This window comes from Mitosporidium daphniae, assembly GCF_000760515.2.
Source record: "Mitosporidium daphniae strain UGP3 chromosome Unknown contig-9, whole genome shotgun sequence".
In the NCBI taxonomy this organism is placed as follows: Eukaryota; Fungi; Microsporidia; genus Mitosporidium; species Mitosporidium daphniae.
In genome coordinates, this window is record NW_013546121.1 from 1 (window position 1) to 17,772 (window position 17,772).

The following is a 17,772-nucleotide window of genomic DNA, read 5'->3' on the forward strand; positions in this document are numbered from 1 at the left end:
CTTTCCGGACAATTTCAGCTCACTAACAAGCTTCTGGATGTCGGCAAGGAGCGAATATTTGACATTAGGACTGATGCCAGATACTCCAATAACACAGGGCTGGTGCTTAGCGATGAACTCGGAAAGCTTTTCCAAGTCTTCCGGCTTTTTGTTCCGATCCAACATATTTGATAACCGAAGAGATTCGACCAAAGCACCCTCTTCATTAATTACAACAGCGTATGTCAGGGACCCTGGAGCGCCATCATACCAGCTTACGGCCATAAATGTAGAAGGAGAATTGCTCGAAGATTCTGGCTGTATAAATTTTCCAAACAAAAGCTTTTCTGTCAGTGAATGCTGGCAAAACTTTCCCACCGTCTCAAGAGCATCTTTCTTCATTTTCTGGCAAAATCTCTTTTTCAAATACGGCATAATGTGGTTATCGACGCAATCCTTCAGAATTTGCTTCCTAAACGGATTCCATTTCTCAGCATTGAGGGAGTATGTTTCGCTCATAAAAAAAGACTCAACTTGGCGATAGTACCTTTCCTCAAATTCAACATCAATCACCACATTTAGAAGATTTACCTTTTCTGCCTCCAGTAGCTCCAGAAACTCGGAATCAACGAACGCAAACATCGGTTTTTTCTGAAGGAACTTGATGTGTGCATATTCGTGAGTAGCGCTGATTTCATGGATGCCTTTTTCTGTTGGATGAGTCGATATAAATATAGAATTCCCAAGAAGCGCTCTAAATGCCTTTCTCACAAAAGGCTCCATTGAAAAATCTTTGGCCAAAAGAGATATCGCATTTTCCTTGATAACTTCTGGGTCTGAATTGTTAGTGGATACCATACTCTGGATCAGAGTTTGCGGTGAAACCGTCGCATCTTCAGGCTCAAATCTCTTCATCATATCGGTCAAATTGATACCAAATTGACGCGGAGTAATGCCAATTTTCGGTAAAAACTCGTGCAAAATCGGGCTTTTTGAGGAAAGCAGTTCAGATTTGCCATCAATCCTCTTAATCATGCTGACCGGGCGTTTAAATGCAGTAGATTTGCCGCTGTTAACACTCGAAGATGTGCTAAACGAATCCTTTCCATACTTATAATTGATATATTCCAAGCAATCCTCCATATCTTCCTCTTCAAGCTCGGCTTTATTCAGGTAGTGAATAAGATGAGTTTCGTCGATTGAGGAGTTTTCGCGAAGTTCAAGAAAAGATAGTATTTTTGCTTTTCTTTCCTGCAGTATCTTCCATTTCTCATCATAATCATAAATTGCCCAAAGGTCATCAAGAGAAAGGTACTCTTGAAAATACTCCTTTCTGTGTGTCGCAATAAAAGGGATCTCAAAAAAATCTTCTCGTATAAATTTTAGAATTGCCGCAATGGCGTTCAGGAATTGCTTTCTAAACTCATCCGTCAGTGGCCGCTTTGCGAGCTTTTCAATTTTAAACGCAATATAGACACTCTCCATTCGTAGCTCCGTTTCGGAGATTGGTGGCCTTTGATGCCCATCTCTTAGCTGAATACGCTCTGGGATATCAATCACCCTGATTGCTTCATCTTCTGTTGTAAAAAGCTTGGCTGCAATCTCGGCAGGCTCATAGATCTCATCAAGGGAAACGCTTTTTGATCTTATGGAAATATCATCCTGAGGCTCTAGGGACATCTCTAAATCAAAGCCCTCGCCAAAAATATCATTCATTTCTTGCCATGCACTAAAAATTGATTACTAAAACCGTACTCTGAAAAGGCATTGGATGATGAAGGCGAATGGATTGTTTGGGTCTTCGATACTGATGACCTTGAGCTTTTATGCAATTTGTTTAGTTTCTGGTCTAATCTGGATGTATTATCTTCCTCATTGTCCATATCCTCTTCAATAAAATTAGCAATGTCATCTTCCTCCTCTTCCTCTTCATCCTCAAAAAAATCCGCCTCATCTGAATACCGGGAAGAGCTCAGTTTTTGGAATGATTTCCTTGACTTTTGGAAATTTTCTTCAGATTCATCGAACATATTTTCTAATGGGGCCGTGTGAGATTTAGCTGCTGATACCACTTCGTCTTCAAAATCTGATGAACTTTCATCGTCTCTAATTCTCCTTTGGAGCCTTTTAAATTTCTTAGCAGGTTTAATCCTCCGACCTGTATTTTCTTCGATCAATTCAAAATCCTCTTCATCTAAATGATCGTCATCTGAGGAAGAAGAAGACGATGAAGCTAAAAAAGATAAGAATAACAGTACTCTTAAAGGCGTCCGTGTCTGGCATAAATAAATGAATTCAAAAACAAATTTCAAGATTAAAATATACGCTCCCGGGTGGGCTCGAACCACCAACCTCACGGTTAACAGCCGTGCGCGCTAACCAGTTGCGCCACGGAAGCACTTACCATGGATCATTTAATATGATTATGTAATACTTTTTTATCGAATTTAAGTAATCTTTTGTTAAAACGAATGAATGGGCCTTAAAGGTCTTTGGCAGATCCTTCAGCCCTCCTCCATCTCTACATCTTTAGATGATTTGAATTCAAAGACTTTAGCTATTGATGTAAACATTTGGATTTATCAATTACTGCGAGCATCTGGATCACAATCCAAGCCTGGATCCTCCTCAAGCTTTGCAGTTGAAATCTTTTTTCATCGACTCTGTAAATTACTGTATGCCAACATATGCCCTGTTATGGTATTTGAAGGTTCAGCACCATTTATGAAAAGAAAATCTCTTCAATCGAGGGCTTTACGGCTTGAATCGGATCTTGCCCGGTCTAAGTTATTGCTGAAAAAGATATTTGGTAACTTGCTATTATCGCTACAATCAAATAACCCCGCCATCGAAACTTTGGAAAATGAAAGTCTATTAAAACTTGAATCTGCACCTTTGAATTCAAGCATTTGCAGCTCCATTACCGAAAATCACGGTTCCAGTTCGGTTCCGGAAATTTACCCCTTTTCTTCAGAATATGACGCATTGTCGTCAGTTAGTAAACTAAAAATCCTAGAGCGTTATAAAAGACGAAAATATTGCAAACCTTCCTTTTTTAATTGTTCCACGCCTAGTGAAGAAAGCTTCTCTCGTTCACAAATTGAAAGAGTTGAATTTCAAGGCCGTGTTTTCAAAGAAATCACTCGTTTGAAAGATGAAGCCTCTTTGAGGAAAATATTGCATTCAAAATCGCAGAGGGCAGAATTGAGCTCTTTGAATTCTCCTCTTACCTCTGAAAAGTCAACCCTGCCGGTTGATATTAAAATTCCAACAGTACTGCCCTCTAAAGATAGCAATTCTGCCTATATGTGTTTCGAAGCCATCTGCTCCGAACCTTCCCCATCGCCATTAAAAACAAAATCGATAGACAGTTTTGAAGCTACACCGCTTGGGGTTCCCATTTTAACGAAAAATAGCAGTTTATTTGAAGATTCCCCTTCTAGTTCGGCTAATGATTCTGAACAGTCCGAGATTCTCGATTTGACCGATGTTGGCGAGTTAAACCCGCCATCAAATGCTCCTGCTGTTCAAAATAAGGCTAATACTGAAGGGTGTGTTACTATGTTGGATGCTAGAAAAGTGTATTCCTCACCTGAAAAAATGGTGGAAAGCACTTTGAGTAAAAGTCTTGTTGATAACTTTGATTACCAAGGCAATCTTCATTCTAATGAGTCTGATACTAACTGTACGAGCTTTAATGATTTAAATACCGACCATAATGATCCAGATGTTGAACCAACCAATGGCGATCCAAGTATTATATCTAGCAATCTGGATGTTAATTCGAAAGATCCCACCATAGAATACAAAGATCAATATATAGCTTCTGATATTGCAAATTTTAGCACCGAAAGGGCCTCTGAAAGCTTTGCCCCGCTGTCAGCTGATCTATTGGTCGAATACAACGATTTGGCCAAAAAAACCAGAAAGCCATCAAAAAGCTTGGCCATTCTACTTAAGAAGCTTTCTGTTTTATTTGGATGCACTAATATCGATAGCTATGAGGAAGCCGAGGCTCAATGTGCATGGCTAGCAACAAATGGTCTTGTTGATGGTATAGTATCAGATGATTCTGACACAATCATCTTTTGTGAGCTTCTGGGCCCTTCTTCTGAAAATGAAATCATCATAATTAGAAACTTGTTCGAAAAAAAAAACAGCTCGATTGAATGTTACAATTTATGTCGAATTAGGAGCCTGTTGGGAATTGACTCGTCTATTTACTTGTCACTGGTCCAGTTCCTAGAATCTGACTACAGTGGTGGCGTTTCAGGACTTGGGCCTGTAACGGCCCTAGAATTATCCGCCTTATTAAAAGACTGCAAATATGATACTAGTAAATTGCCTCATATCATTCATCACCTGCAAGATAATCATCAGGATCGGATCTCTGAATTCGAAAGATTTAGACCTTTTCTTTCGAAAATCTCTGTGTGTGCTTGTTCTTCTTTTCCAAACCAGAGCATTGAAAGGGCATATAGATTTCCAAAAGTCCATAAGAGTGTACTGAACAAAAAGCCCTGTGTAAATGAAATGAAAATCAATGTTCATGAAATATGTGGGTTCATGTTGGAAAATTTAGGTTGGCCTCATGAAAAAACAATGACCTATTTGGCTCCCGTTTTAAAGCATCGAGATCAAATGCAAGAACGGCGAAAGTGCAAAACGCTGCGATCCTTTTTTCGCGCAACCAAAAAAATTTCACTTAAATCCAAAAGAATGAATGCAGCAATTAACTTGCTGCTGAAAAATAAAATTTAAAAATTCAATAAAGTTGACATTTTATTCTTCGAAGAAAAACTCGGACGAATAAGGTATTCCGCGTCAGATTAATTTCATCGATCACTGCATTTATTCTTTGATCAATTCTTGCTCATTAGACCTTTTCTTTAATATTGTAGAAATATGACAGACAGTGCACCAGCAAGAAGTGGAGAACGCCCATCTCGTGGATCATTTGGTCGTGGCCGTGGAGGCCGGCCATCAGGCCCGCCTCGCCAAGCTAAGGATTCCGAAAAGGAATGGGTTCCAGTAACCAAACTTGGCCGTCTTGTAAAAGATGGAAAAATCAAGTCTATTGAGGAGATTTATCTTTTTTCTCTCCCCATCAAGGAATACCAAATCATCGATCACTTTTTCCCCAAGCTGGCAGATCATGTCATGAAAATTATGCCTGTCCAGAAGCAAACACAAGCTGGTCAGCGTACTCGCTTCAAGGCTTTTGTTATTGTTGGTGACTCTGATGGTCATGTTGGGCTTGGTGTTAAGTGTGCCAAAGAAGTTGCCACAGCCATCCGCGGTGCCATCATTAATGCCAAGCTCGCCATTATCCCTGTACGCAGAGGATATTGGGGATCTAACATGGGTGAGCCGCACACAGTCCCTGTAAAGGTGACGGGAAAATGTGGCTCTTCAATGATGCGTCTTGTTCCTGCTCCCCGTGGAACTGGAATTGTTGCTGCTCCTGTGGCAAAGCGCCTCCTTCAATTGGCCGGCATTTCTGATTGCTATACTACGACTCGTGGTAAGACCCGCACGCTTGGTAACTTTATTCGCGCAACCTTTGCTGCAATCCAAAATACCTATACTTTTATTACTCCTGATCTATGGCGCGAGACTCGCCTCAGATCCACTCCATATGAAGAGTTTTCGGGCCATCTTTCTCGTGAAATGGCACGCAATTAAGCCGCCAAAGCCCCCTGGGATTAATAAAATTTCAATTTTACGCATTAAATTAATATGTCGTCTCAATTTGACGCTGATATATGAAAAATTAATTCATTTTCTATTACAAATTAGTCTGGCCGCAATCCTACAATTGGAAAATAGTTTTGATGGAAAATTTTCTCAACCTATTGAGGTCACATTCGTATCTAGGTAGGAAAGCTCTTCGATGTGTTTGCCTTTTTTATGCTCATATCCCTTTGCTCATATACAATTTAGTTGAGCTAATATATCAAAGGCTCTGCATTCCACACCGTGTGAGGAACAGCCCGCACCACAGATTTGCCAATGATATTTTTATGTTGATGGTGGACCTCTTTCTTGGGGCTTTTTTATGGCCCCTAATGTTCGAGTTTCTTTTTAAACCTTCGATTTTTTTTCATCTGTATGTAGATCCCTTTTTCCACAACTATCTTTGTAATATGATTACATGGTTTATGGGATGGCCTGCCGGATTTAAGCTCAACAGCCCTTTAAATTCTTTTCTCGGGAATATGTTTCTGTGGTCTCTTCATGTTTGGAGAGGTTTTATTTTATCTCTTTTTTGATAGCCAACTTTGTTCCCTTGATTCAGGTCATTATTAGCTCATCCTTCCAGCCTCTCATTCGTAAGGATGAGAGTTTTTTTTTTGCAAAGCTATTTGGCGCAATGCTAGGAGCATCCAGTGCCCTTGCTCTGTTTGGCGATATTTTCGCAATTGCAACGCTCCATTTGAATCTATTTTATCGAGTTTCTTCAAAGATCTTTTATGCTCAGCTTTCGGTTCTTTTAGCTTTATTCAGACTATTCAGAGGTTGGCATATTTACTTTTGAAGTTTAGGAAAAAGGAAAAATGTTCTAAAAAACCGTGTTGACAGCTGTGAGTATGATTTGGATCAGCTTCTTCTGGGGACAATTTTGTTTACCATCATTTCCTTTTTGGTGCCCACCTTATTTCTCTATTATTTATTATTTTCTGGGGTATTTTTCTGCTTCTAATCGTAGTATCGCATCTGTATTCTTGCAATCTTTTGCACTGTAAACATATTTCTAGACATGCTTCGCTCGTTCCCTGCTCTGGTTTTTATCAAGAGAGTAACAGATCCGGATTCTTTTCTCGACAGATCCGAGTACGTGTTAGATACAAAAGACCCCACAAATGTCCGTGCCATAGAAATTAGGAAGCCAATCAAATATTGCACAATTTTTATGAACGGAATCCTATTTCCACTAATCCTTATTATTAAAAAGACATGTTGCTAAAATTTGTATTTTTAAATTTTATGTCTGGCACCTTGTCAGCATCGCTCGTATATGCTTCCGCTGCATGCAACAAGGGCTCTCAAATGCTAGCCGTTGCCGGAAATGGGATTTCCATTTATGGAAGTAATAGCCTTGTTATTGTGCTCACTCCGTTTGTATGGAATTTTTCCCTTCTTCTAGGATGCCACTGGTAATGGAATCAGATCCCTGTTTAACAGGCACCACGCCCCGATTACGTGTCTTGACTTTGTATATTCACACTTTGATCCCCAAGTTCCGCTTGGGTTTATTTCTTGCTCTGTCGATGGCGAAGCAATATACTGGAAGCTGGATTGCTCGTCTTATTCGGCAATTCCTTTACTTGATTGGTTTGCTTGTGAGAAAAATTGCAAGATCTATTGCATATCTACAGTTTCTTCGAAATCCTTTTTATCAAGGGATATTGACGAGAAAATTCTGGTTGCATTCGGTACAGCAAGTAGTTCGATCGAAATTTACGAGCTTTCTCCCAATTCAAAAGTTCTCAACCATGTGCAGCGGATCGGCTGTGGGCGCAGTTATACGCTTTGTATTTCTCTTTTGAACATTCCAGGGCGAGGCGCATTGATGGCTACAGGAGGTTCTGACTCCAAGGTACATGTATATTTCTCTCCCGAAAATGGCTCCTCTTCACGATTCCAACTGTGCTATACATTGGACGGACACGATAACTGGATTCGTGGTCTTTCCCTTGCCTATACTAAGCAATCAAGCATTCTATTGTCCAGTGCATCGCAAGACAAGTATATTCGAATCTGGAAGATAGCTTTTTGTGATGAATTGTGCCCACCCAAGGCAGAGGTCACATCGCCCACATTAAAGGCATTTCGGTGGAGTACCGCGGATCTTGGCTTTCACATTGAGACCACGTTGGTGAGCGTCCTTCTGGGTCACGATGACTGGGTCTACTCGTGTAGGTGGGTTGGCTCTTACATTGAGGACCATAACAGCAATACTTGGCTTTTGCAAGTTCCGCTTTTGCTTTCGGCCTCCTCAGACGGGTCAATGATCTTGTGGCAGCCATATGAAAAGACGTGGATCAGCATGGTAAGAATTACTTTTTATTTGAAGGCCACTATCGGTGATTTATCAGACACTTTTGGCTACTACGGGGCCTCTGCTAGTGCAGACCTTCTTAACATCGTTGGCCATTCTCATTCCGGTTCACTGCAGCTATGGAAGAGAGAAGATGCAAGCACGGCATGGCAATGCTTCGCCATGCCCACAGGCCACACAGGGCCAATTTCAGGGCTATCTCTTTATCCAGATGGTGCAAACTCTTTTCTTGCATCGGTCTCGTACGCAGCTGTCAAATAATTTTAGGAAAGACTCGACAACAAGAATACATGCAAAGTGTTCATCCCTTCCGGGATCTCCTTGGCATGAAATTGCACGCCCACAAGTACATGGATATGAAATGACTGCAATTTCATGGATCCCACCGTGCTCTTCCTCCACAACGACCATCCCCAGATTTATATCTGCAGGCGACGAAAAGGTTAGTGTAGATGCAGATACAATCTTATCCCATTTTTGAGTCTTTGAACCGGGCCATCGCGATATTGTTTTCTTTTTCATGCGACTAATGATGTTGTTTATAGGTGTGCCGCATTTTTGAGGCAACAAAGCCTTTTCTTACACTTGCCAATGCCCTTGGAGTCGGCCATTGGGATCCAAATATGGCTCAGTATGAAAATGCTCAAGTTTCGGCCCTCGGGTTGACAGCCAAACAGTATTCCGCCTCTTCAGAGCTATTTTCCACAGACCTTACGGCTCTTCCTACAGAGGCGGTCCTTGCCACGTCGACCATTTGGCCTGAAATCAACCGCCTATATGGGCATCCATACGAAATATATTCGATTGCTGTTTCGCCATGTGGAAATATCCTAGCAACTGCTTGCAAGGTTGATTTATAACCTCTCAATCATTATAGTCGACCTCGGTAGAATATGCCGGCATTCGCCTGTATGTGCGGAGTGAAGGGTGTGACAACTGGAAACAGATCAGCGCATCTCCTTTGCTTGGACATTCTCTCACCATAACACAGATGGCCTTTAGCGCCGATTCCCGCTACTTGCTGTCCCTTTCCAGGGACAGGTCCTGGATGATACATGATGTTTGTTCCCAAAACCATGAAATCATACCCAAGTTGGTGGCATGCAGGAAGAATGCGCATGCCCGGATTATTTGGTCTGGCTGCTTTTTGTCCTCCTGTGGTGGTTCGCTATTAATTGCAACAGCCTCCCGAGACAAGTCCGTAAAGGTTTGGGAGATTGCTACAGAACAGACCACAACAAGCTCGGAAGCATCTGTTTCGCTGCTGGCAAGTTATTCTTCTCCAACATCTGTGCCAATGTCGATTTGCTCGATTTCTTCGAGCCACATGGTAGCGGGCTATGAGGATGGCTCAATCAATATATTATCCGTGAAAGAAAAGAGCTGTATCAGAAGCATTTCTATGGAGCTTTGGGGGGGCGGGCATTCTGGGCCAATCACGGCTCTTGCTTGCTGGAGCACCGCCGAAGGCTTGTTGGTTGCATCTGGCAGCGAAGACACTACCGTCCGCATACATCGGTTGGTACATTTTACCTGCGATGATATTTAAATTAAACAAACGCACTTTGGCCGTTTAATTTAACAACACAGCAAATTAACAAATTACAAGCTAATAATTTTGCACCTTTTCTCATTTGGATAGTGGTTTTCATCCATCCCTTTTTGAATGGTATAAGTGTGCAATAGAAACCCTCGACGTTGCGGCCTGCCATGCACCGTCGATCATTCGTCCGGTGCGAGCCGCCTCGACACACACTTCCAATATTAAATCAATGCGTTCATTTTACCATTAATTGCTTGACGGCGGTGCCCCAATGCGATTAAAAGAAATTTATTACACATCGGCATTTTCGAGTGGAAGCCCGCCACCCTCGAGGTTGGAAAATTCCTCTTCCAAAAGAAAATGCTCAACAAGCTCGACATATTCGCGATGGCCCTCGCAGGTACGAGTTTTGTTAAAAATACTCGTGCCGCCATCGCTGCGTGAACACCAGCCCTTGGTCGCCAAACGTAGAAACGATGCAAGCTGGGCCCGAGGTGTCTCCTCCGTGCCAAAGCAGGATAGTTTCACTGCAGATGCAGGGGAAGAAATGGAAATGGGAGAACCTTCAGTCTGTACAGGAGAGAATGGTGAAGTTTCTTTGGGTCCATCATCATTATTAGCCTTTTGTGTTCTCTCGGCCTCTTCATCGCCGTTTTCTCGTACAATTGAATCGAAAAGAGAAGCCAAAGTACCTGTAGGTCCAAATAGCCACCATGAATGTAAGCGAAGCTCCTCTACCCCGCTTTTCAACAGCAATTCAAGTAGCTTGCATATGGAGACAAGGTCTGACAGCACCGTGGCATTGAGCCGATCGCGACTCGCTGCAGAGACGGTTTGTGGACGAGCGGATCGCTTGAACAAAAGCCGTCCATGGGAAGCCTTTGGGTTTGGCTCTGACCGTAAATCCCCCTGTATGCTAGCCCCAGACTCGCGCTTAGAAGATTCCTCCTTCTCTTTGGCGGTGAGCCCGGAAATCTTCCCAATATAATACAGGAGCTCGGCGTTCAGCGTTGGCCAYCACGCCAGCAACATTGATGGGCTATTTAAAAGAACAGCTGGGGTTCTATCGGCGGCGTCGCCTCTCGCGATCGAGGAAGTGGTCTGGCCACCACCGTTGATTTTGTCCTGCATCGCTATCCGCTCGAATCGTAAAACAAGCACTCGAAAAAGTAAAAAGAGCGCATCCATCAGCAATGAGGCGTGCGAGATCGCCGAAGAGCTTGCCTCAACTTGATAGTGATCCATTGACCGTACTACACGAAATAGTTCGGCAACCTTCTCGTGTATTTGTGGTAAAAAGAGCGAAGAAGAGGCCGCTGAGGATGCAAAAAGAAGAGACGACGAAGAAGACGCAGAGAGCATGGCATAAGCCAAGCGCCGCACGGCTCTGATAGTTGCCAGCGAAGAAGGCTCCAAAGTGGCTACTGCAAAGGAAGGTAAATGCGACCCTTCAGTCGAGACTGTCGAGGAGCCGGACCGGCCGAGCAACGTTGAAAAGAAGGACATTGTTGAAGAGACAGATGACGAGGCTGAGGAAGAGGCGGAGCCTTTGTTTCGCAACGAAAGGATCTCCACTGCAGTTCCGTCACCCAAACTGTTTGAACCCCCTGCCACGAGCGAAGAACTCATCGTAGCGACTAGGGCTCGCCGTAGGCACCAACAGCGGCGTCCGCCCGCGACTCCATCGATCCAGTGGTACAGTGGAAGGGCAAAGAACCGCACACTTGTCTCAAGGAAGAGGCTCTCAAGCAACTCACGCCGCCAAGTAAAAGAGGCTGTAGAGGGCATGCGTTGGAGCAGCATCAAGGCTAGGGAAAGAAATGCATGTAGATCTCCGGCCAAACCTCGGTCACAAGTAATTTTTTTGCGCTCGTCGGTTTGGACATACATTTGGTACGTGGTCTTTTTGAGATTTACAGAGTCATTATCACCAAGACAAATGGCAGTATGGCTATCCTCTTTGACAGGGCTACCCAGCCCATGCACCTTTTTATGAGCCAGAAGACAGCCAGAATGACCTACGCAGCGGCCCCCCAAGCAACCTGCTGCAAGTGGAGCCCCGGCGCGCTGGAAAGCAGCTAAGGCGGTTCTGATACCCGGCATTAAATAGTTCCCCATAAAAAGAGAAACCATGGCCTCTTGTTCTGCAAGTGTTATAATGCCGTCATCCACTGGGCCAAGAAGTATGCCCTCGATGGTCATTCCAGATAGCAGAACCAACTCCAGTGGCGGGGAGGCGGCCTTTGCAAAAAAAGGCAAAACTTGCTCAAAAAGCTTTGAGAATATCTCGCCTGCCTCCCGAGCGAGCCTGGAAACACCTACCCATCTTCCGATTCCTGTTACAGTGGTAAGTAGCGAGAGTAGGGCTGATGCAGTCGTCGCGAAAGAAGGCCGCCTCCTTGAAAGCGTGCCCAGTACATCCCTGCAAAGGGTGCCGAGCCCAGTCTTGTTCCACGCGGCATCTATGAATTGGGCTCCATCAGTAGCAGGAGTTTCGTACAATATACGTTCTATGATGCCGAGCAATGTGGCTTCTGTGGGCGAAGCCACGCCCACTTGCTGTAGAGGAGGTAATGATGCTGGCGGCTTGCTATTCTGAGACAGATGGTAGTGAGATCCGAAGGCAGAAGCCAATAGTGAATTTTTGGGGGCAACCAAAAAAAGATCTCGATGAAGGTCGACTATTCCCGCAACAAGTTCAATTCCTCGTTTGACCAAAAACTCGCCCGAAGCCGTCAAGACGTCACTCTGTTGAGTGAGAAGTGCTGGTAACAGGCGAGGAGCACTTTCTGTGGTCAGTGCCACTGGAATTACCCAAAGAGGTGCTGGAAGCGACAGAAAAGACAGATGTCGCGAGATTTGCCCATTTGAACCTAGTCTAGTGACTAGCGGTGTTGCGTGCACTAGGCCACACGTTGGCAAAGTAGTTAGGACTTTCTGGACGCACGAAAGCAGAAGCAAGTCCTGATCGAGCGAACCTCGGTCTAAGAATTCACCAGTATCTCCTGCATGCAGAATAGGCGCTGGGGTTACAAACTTAATACCCCCATCAATCTGGTAACCTCCGGTAAGAAAATCGACTATGCGCCAAAAGCATTCGACGCCTTTACAAAAGCTTGAATTGTGTGTCTGTGAGATCCTTTTATCTTGCTTGCAGATCAAAGATTGCGCGTCAACATTTTGGGCAAAGGTCCACAGAAGAGGTAAGAAAAATGACCAACGTGAAAGAACGGTGGCACCCCAGAAAGAAAAGGTAAATTCCAGCAGTTCCACCAGGATTGCCGTCTCTACAGCGGGCGAATCAATCCATTTGAGCAATAGAATGGCGACCGGGTGGTTGCAGCTAACACGCTCTGTCTCGATGGAAAAGCTTTTCTTTGCCTCTATCACCCAAGCAGCAGGTCGCACCGTTGGAAAGCACAAAGACAAGGTCAGTATAGCAGAAAGCTGGCTGAGGATGTCTCTTGGTGTGAATCTGGCACCCTTTGCATCCGATTCGGCATCAACGAGGGATACCAAATTATTAGCCCACCCAGAAACAACATTCTGAAGAGCAGGACAGCCTGTGAATCCATCACCGTTGATCATTTTCGATCCTACCACGAGTAGCGAAAGACTCACTTTAAGTGCGGCCAACCGGAGTTTGAGATCATCACAAGTGGTATTGAGGGATGTTGATTGATCCCGTCCTCTAAAAGAGGCTGTAGAGAGCCCTGCTAGTGCTCGAAGCAGACGCAGAAAAGGCCGCGAGGCACAATTACAAGAAAGAGAGGGCGTGGCGTCAGCTCTTGACCCAAGGCACGACAATTTTCCATAAAAAATCTGCATTGCCGTGAACTGATTTGTGGGACCATCCTTGAGCAGTGTTTCAATACGAGATAACAGATTAAGAGCCATAGAAAAAGAGAACCCTGTGGCTGGGGTACCCCGATTTTCAGCAGTGTTAGCGATTGTGTCTCCAGAACTTTTGAACAAAATATTGGCAGATGAAATGTTTGAATTATCGGCAGCGGGCTCCGCAAGTACCGAGGAAAGGGAATCGATTTGTTCAAAGTATGAAACGAGAAATTCAAAAAGAGAATCGGATCGCTCCTGCGAGGCAAATGCCTCAGCCATCAATAAATCGCCCCTATCGCTTTCTAGAAGCTTTAGAACGGTCCAAGGCAGCGCTTTCTCTGCTGGCGTTATCTTCAAATGGGGAATGTATATTTTTTGCACCCAAAACTTTGCAAAAAGGGTGCTTTTTTCTGCAAAGCTGAGCTCGCCACAGTCGTCGTGCAAATAACGACAGAAAAAGAGATCGAGCATAAAGATGGGATGCCCTTGGATTGTTGGAAGCTGTTCATTATCTACCGCCGATGAAAGATGAGAAAGTGTCCATAAAGCGCTATAGCAAACGTTTCGATCTGTTAGCGCCAACGGATCATCAGGGGATGCCACAAATGAGCCTTGGCCTGCAGAAATGAAGACGGCCCAAATATGTGGCAATTGAATCGTAATAAGAGCGGCGCATTCTTCTTTTTTTGAGACGAATCTCCATATTTGAGAAAGCAATTTCAGGGTGCTTTTGAAAATTTTCAACGACCAAACCTGCGGCTTTCCTGTGGACGAAGAGCAAGATCGGTCCCTGAAACTTAGTCCAAACTCGAGCAGATGGATTGCAAGTTCATTTGCCAGTACAGAGTCCATGGTAAGCTGAGGACTTTGGATGGTTTCTCTGTCCTGTAAAGCTTTATCACACCCGCAAAGACACAATGCCGATGGATGTTGTGAAAAGATTCCGGAAAGTGCCCATTCGATCAAATAATGCGTGACTTGCACACAGCTTAGCTCTGAAGTAGAACTATTTTCCAAAACCGGGGTGAGCTTTAAATAAGATTCTCTGAGGCTCTTTTGAAACGGTATCAAAAGAGAAAGCATTTTATGGCCCAGAGTTACTTGGCTGGCCAGGACCTTTTCATCCAGACACCTTTCCGGAATTTTCTTTGTGATGGTTTCCATCAATAAAAGGATGTTCATGATAAGCGACGAGGACGACAATAAGTCTACATTCAGTAGAGACGCGAGAGAGACCAGAAACTGGGGAAGGATTTCGTTGGCACACTCTTCGTCGCAAAGGGTTTTGATGGAAGATATCGAAAACCGCACCAGTCGAAGGGCATCAATATCTGAAACGAACACGGCATCTGTGGTATCTATATGTCCTGCATTTTCAAAAATAAGGGCTTTGAATATATCCCAGATCACTCGTATGTCCAGCAGTTCAAAGAAGGGCAAAGATTCTTCAATCAGCAAAGGCGACCGCTCAAGGCCAGATACCAGAGGTAGCAGAAGCTTGCGGGCTAGTGGCTCATTGAGTTCCTCTTTGTCTAAAAGAGAAACAAGGATTTTGAAAAAGATGTGAGAATCTCGTGTTGGCCTTGGCACCTTCAGGATTTCACGGAGCATCATTGCAAGAACGTCAAGTAGCAACTGTATCGACGGGAGATATGGTGATTTGCGCGACTCTGTAGGAGAATGCAAATAAATTGGGGATCGAGTTTCAATGTTTGCATGCAATTCTGAAGGCATAGATCCGGAGTCTATTGTTGAAAGCGATGTGTTTGGCTGAGGCGAGCCAACTGTGGCAGTCATGGGCGATATCCACGAAAACACTCGTCTCCATAGCGAAAGGTCTTTATGCAACAACACCATCAGCATTTGGCGCACCAAATAATGGCGGTCTTTGGACGGAAGAGAGCTATATGATATGAAAAAAATCGTTACCCTGGCGTGGTTAGTGGGATATTCCTTAATACAAACTCAAGCGCATGGCGGACAACAAGTGGCGTGACATCCAGCATCGATTCACCAATGGCAAGAACAGCCTTGTCTTGGGGTACCAGTGGAAACGCATTTGAAGGAGATCGCCCTACCCCTGCCTGGTACTGAATAAATTGGAAAACCGAAAGACGCTGCGATGGAATATCCAGTGCGACATCCCAAATGGCCTCGTAAAAGACAGAATCGCCAGCTTTTGATCTCAACGTCAAAAGAAGCTCAATAATTTGATCGAAGAAATCATTGCCCTCTTCTTCCAGACCAGGAATGATAGATTGTATCAGTGGCGAAAGACTTGACGGGATCTTCTCAACAAGATCAATAAAATGCGTCTTAAAGAGCGAAATGAACAATGGCTTGGGGATGTTAAAGAAAAGTAACGCGTACCTTTGTTGTCAGCGATGCATACTTAAAAAACGGGAGAATCCCGTGCGAGTAGATGTAAAATTCCATCGGAAGGTCGATCTTTTCAAAAAGCAAAGAATATGACTCTAGAGCTTTCTGATGCACTCCAGATGGAAGGGTGGGGTTCAGACACTGCGACAGCCGTTTGCTTATCAATAGCTGGTATGGAATTTGCGGCGATGAAGACGATGCAGGTGGAAGTGACTGGATCAGCTACGCATTAATAAAAGGTTGGGTGCTTGCCTTGTTAAATTTCAGCAAAAAGCTGGTGATGTCTGCCCACTCCTGGATCGACTCGAAGGATTGCAGCACTTTTTCAAGTGTGGAAGAAAACTTTCTAAACTTTGCCTCGGTAGACGAAAACGAAAAAATTGATGTCGTGCTTTTAATAAAACTGCTTCCCTTGCGCCCTTTCTTTTCCCTTTTTTCTTTCTTGTCCCTCTTTTTACTTTTATTATCAGAAGATGAAAGTACGGAGGGGAACATGTCGGTCAGAGACTGGTCTATGTGGGTCTCCTCCGTCTCTGACGAATCATCGCCATTTTCGTTGATATGCTTCACAGATTGTGTATCCAGCTCTGCAGATAAGCCATCTGAAGACATAGAGGACAAGGATCGCGAAGAAGAGGATTCCGAGAGTATAGGGTCAATATATTCGTCGAACATCAAAAAATTTCCAATCGTAGAAAAGTAAGTAAGTAAGTAAGCAAGCTTTACCCAAGCTAATTTAGAAAAAAATTACCAAATTAAACGCGGCATCGTAAAAACAAGTTGAAATAAATTTTAATTTCATTCGTTAATGATTCGCTCTGTCTCGATTACCAGGCTTTTCAAATTGCTCCCCTTGGTTGAAGAGTGCTCTTCTGAAGATGAAAAGGCATGGAGTATGGTATCCACTAATTCCAAATAGATCCTGGAATCCTCTCTTCCCGAATATAAGCAGCAATGCAAGTCCGTGATCAGGTCGATGTCTCAGCAGGATCCGAGAAGCACTTTTGAAAGTGGGAATTTCCACTTTCACGTGCTTGTCGACCAGGGGATCGCATACTTGTGCGTTTGCGATCGATTGCTCTCCAAAAGACAGGCATTCATATTTCTTGAATCGGTTGCGGATGCTTTTTACAAGGCCTTTGGCACTCAGGTATTGTGTTTCTCTTCCCGTAGGTCGAGGCTGCGCAAAGGCCCTATGCTTTTCTGTCTTTTCAAATCGAATTGAGTAAATTGCGAAAAGCGGCGAAAGACTCTGCAGACTTGAACACAAATCCATATGACAAGCTACATGAGGATCTTGGTGCCGTCCACAGGGTTCTCACACGAAACATAAAGGATGTCTTGCAAAGGGGTGAGCAGCTCAACCACCTTTCGGATCTCTCTTCCTCGCTTTCCGTGGAAAGCAAGAAATTTTCACGCCAGAGCCAAAGCCTAAAATGGAACTCCATGGTCGACAAGTACGGGACGCCCTTTATGATGATCCTTCTTTTCATCTTCATTGTGTATCTGTGGCTTTACTGGTTCTGACAAGCAAGCGATGCAGGTAAATTGCAACGTTTGGCTTGAGCATGGCCCAGTCTAAAACGTGTGATTTATTAGATACTTTTAAAATTTGTGTAGAACAATGGTGATGATGTGGGTGGTGGTCCTTTATAATTTTGTAAACCGCATAAATTTCCTGCAATATGTCGGTGCTTTTAAATACTTTGTAGCTATCGACGTGGGCATCGGCTTGATTGCCATTTAATTCTGTTCAAACCCTAGCGTGGTTGAATTATATCTTAGGGTTGGGGTTGAGCCTAACCCTTGCTAGACCAGAGCCGCATGCAGGGTTAGGGCCGATCCTGTTTTTGGGCACACCTTAGAAATTAAACACAATTCTGGGTTGATAAATTTAAAGTATGGCTGCCCCCACGACAGTGCAACATTACAGCCATCAGCAGCCCGCGACGCATGCCGAATTCAACCCGTA

The 17,772-nt window shown here is 44.0% G+C and overlaps 5 protein-coding genes across 5 annotated transcripts; 3 read left to right on the forward strand and 2 right to left on the reverse strand.

Annotated features, from left to right (window-relative positions):
* Positions 1-2,393, reverse strand: DI09_9p10 (uncharacterized protein; the record flags this gene model as incomplete). Its single annotated transcript, XM_013380929.1, has 3 exons — positions 1-1,708; positions 1,795-2,212; positions 2,384-2,393. Coding segments are annotated over 3 exons (2,136 nt in total), but the record flags the coding sequence as incomplete, so codon positions are not given.
* A 61-nt stretch (positions 2,394-2,454) lies between these two features.
* On the forward strand, positions 2,455-4,740 carry DI09_9p20 (putative DNA repair protein; the record flags this gene model as incomplete). The annotated part of the gene is made up of 1 exon (XM_013380930.1): positions 2,455-4,740. One exon carries the CDS (start codon positions 2,455-2,457, stop codon positions 4,738-4,740), a length of 2,286 nt encoding a protein of 761 aa, XP_013236384.1.
* Positions 4,741-4,884: 144 nt separating this feature from the next.
* Positions 4,885-5,664, forward strand: DI09_9p30 (40S ribosomal protein S2; the record flags this gene model as incomplete). Its single annotated transcript, XM_013380931.1, has 1 exon — positions 4,885-5,664. The coding sequence occupies one exon, from the start codon at positions 4,885-4,887 to the stop codon at positions 5,662-5,664; it is 780 nt and encodes a 259-aa protein (XP_013236385.1).
* Positions 5,665-8,664: 3,000 nt separating this feature from the next.
* On the forward strand, positions 8,665-9,590 carry DI09_9p40 (uncharacterized protein; the record flags this gene model as incomplete). The annotated part of the gene is made up of 2 exons (XM_013380932.1): positions 8,665-8,889; positions 8,919-9,590. 2 exons carry the CDS (start codon positions 8,665-8,667, stop codon positions 9,588-9,590), a joined length of 897 nt encoding a protein of 298 aa, XP_013236386.1.
* Positions 9,591-9,875: 285 nt separating this feature from the next.
* Positions 9,876-17,076, reverse strand: DI09_9p50 (uncharacterized protein; the record flags this gene model as incomplete). The annotated part of the gene is made up of 5 exons (XM_013380933.1): positions 9,876-15,324; positions 15,387-15,736; positions 15,895-16,022; positions 16,259-16,531; positions 16,632-17,076. The coding sequence occupies 5 exons, from the start codon at positions 17,074-17,076 to the stop codon at positions 9,876-9,878; spliced, it is 6,645 nt and encodes a 2,214-aa protein (XP_013236387.1).
* Positions 17,077-17,772: the final 696 nt, after the last annotated feature.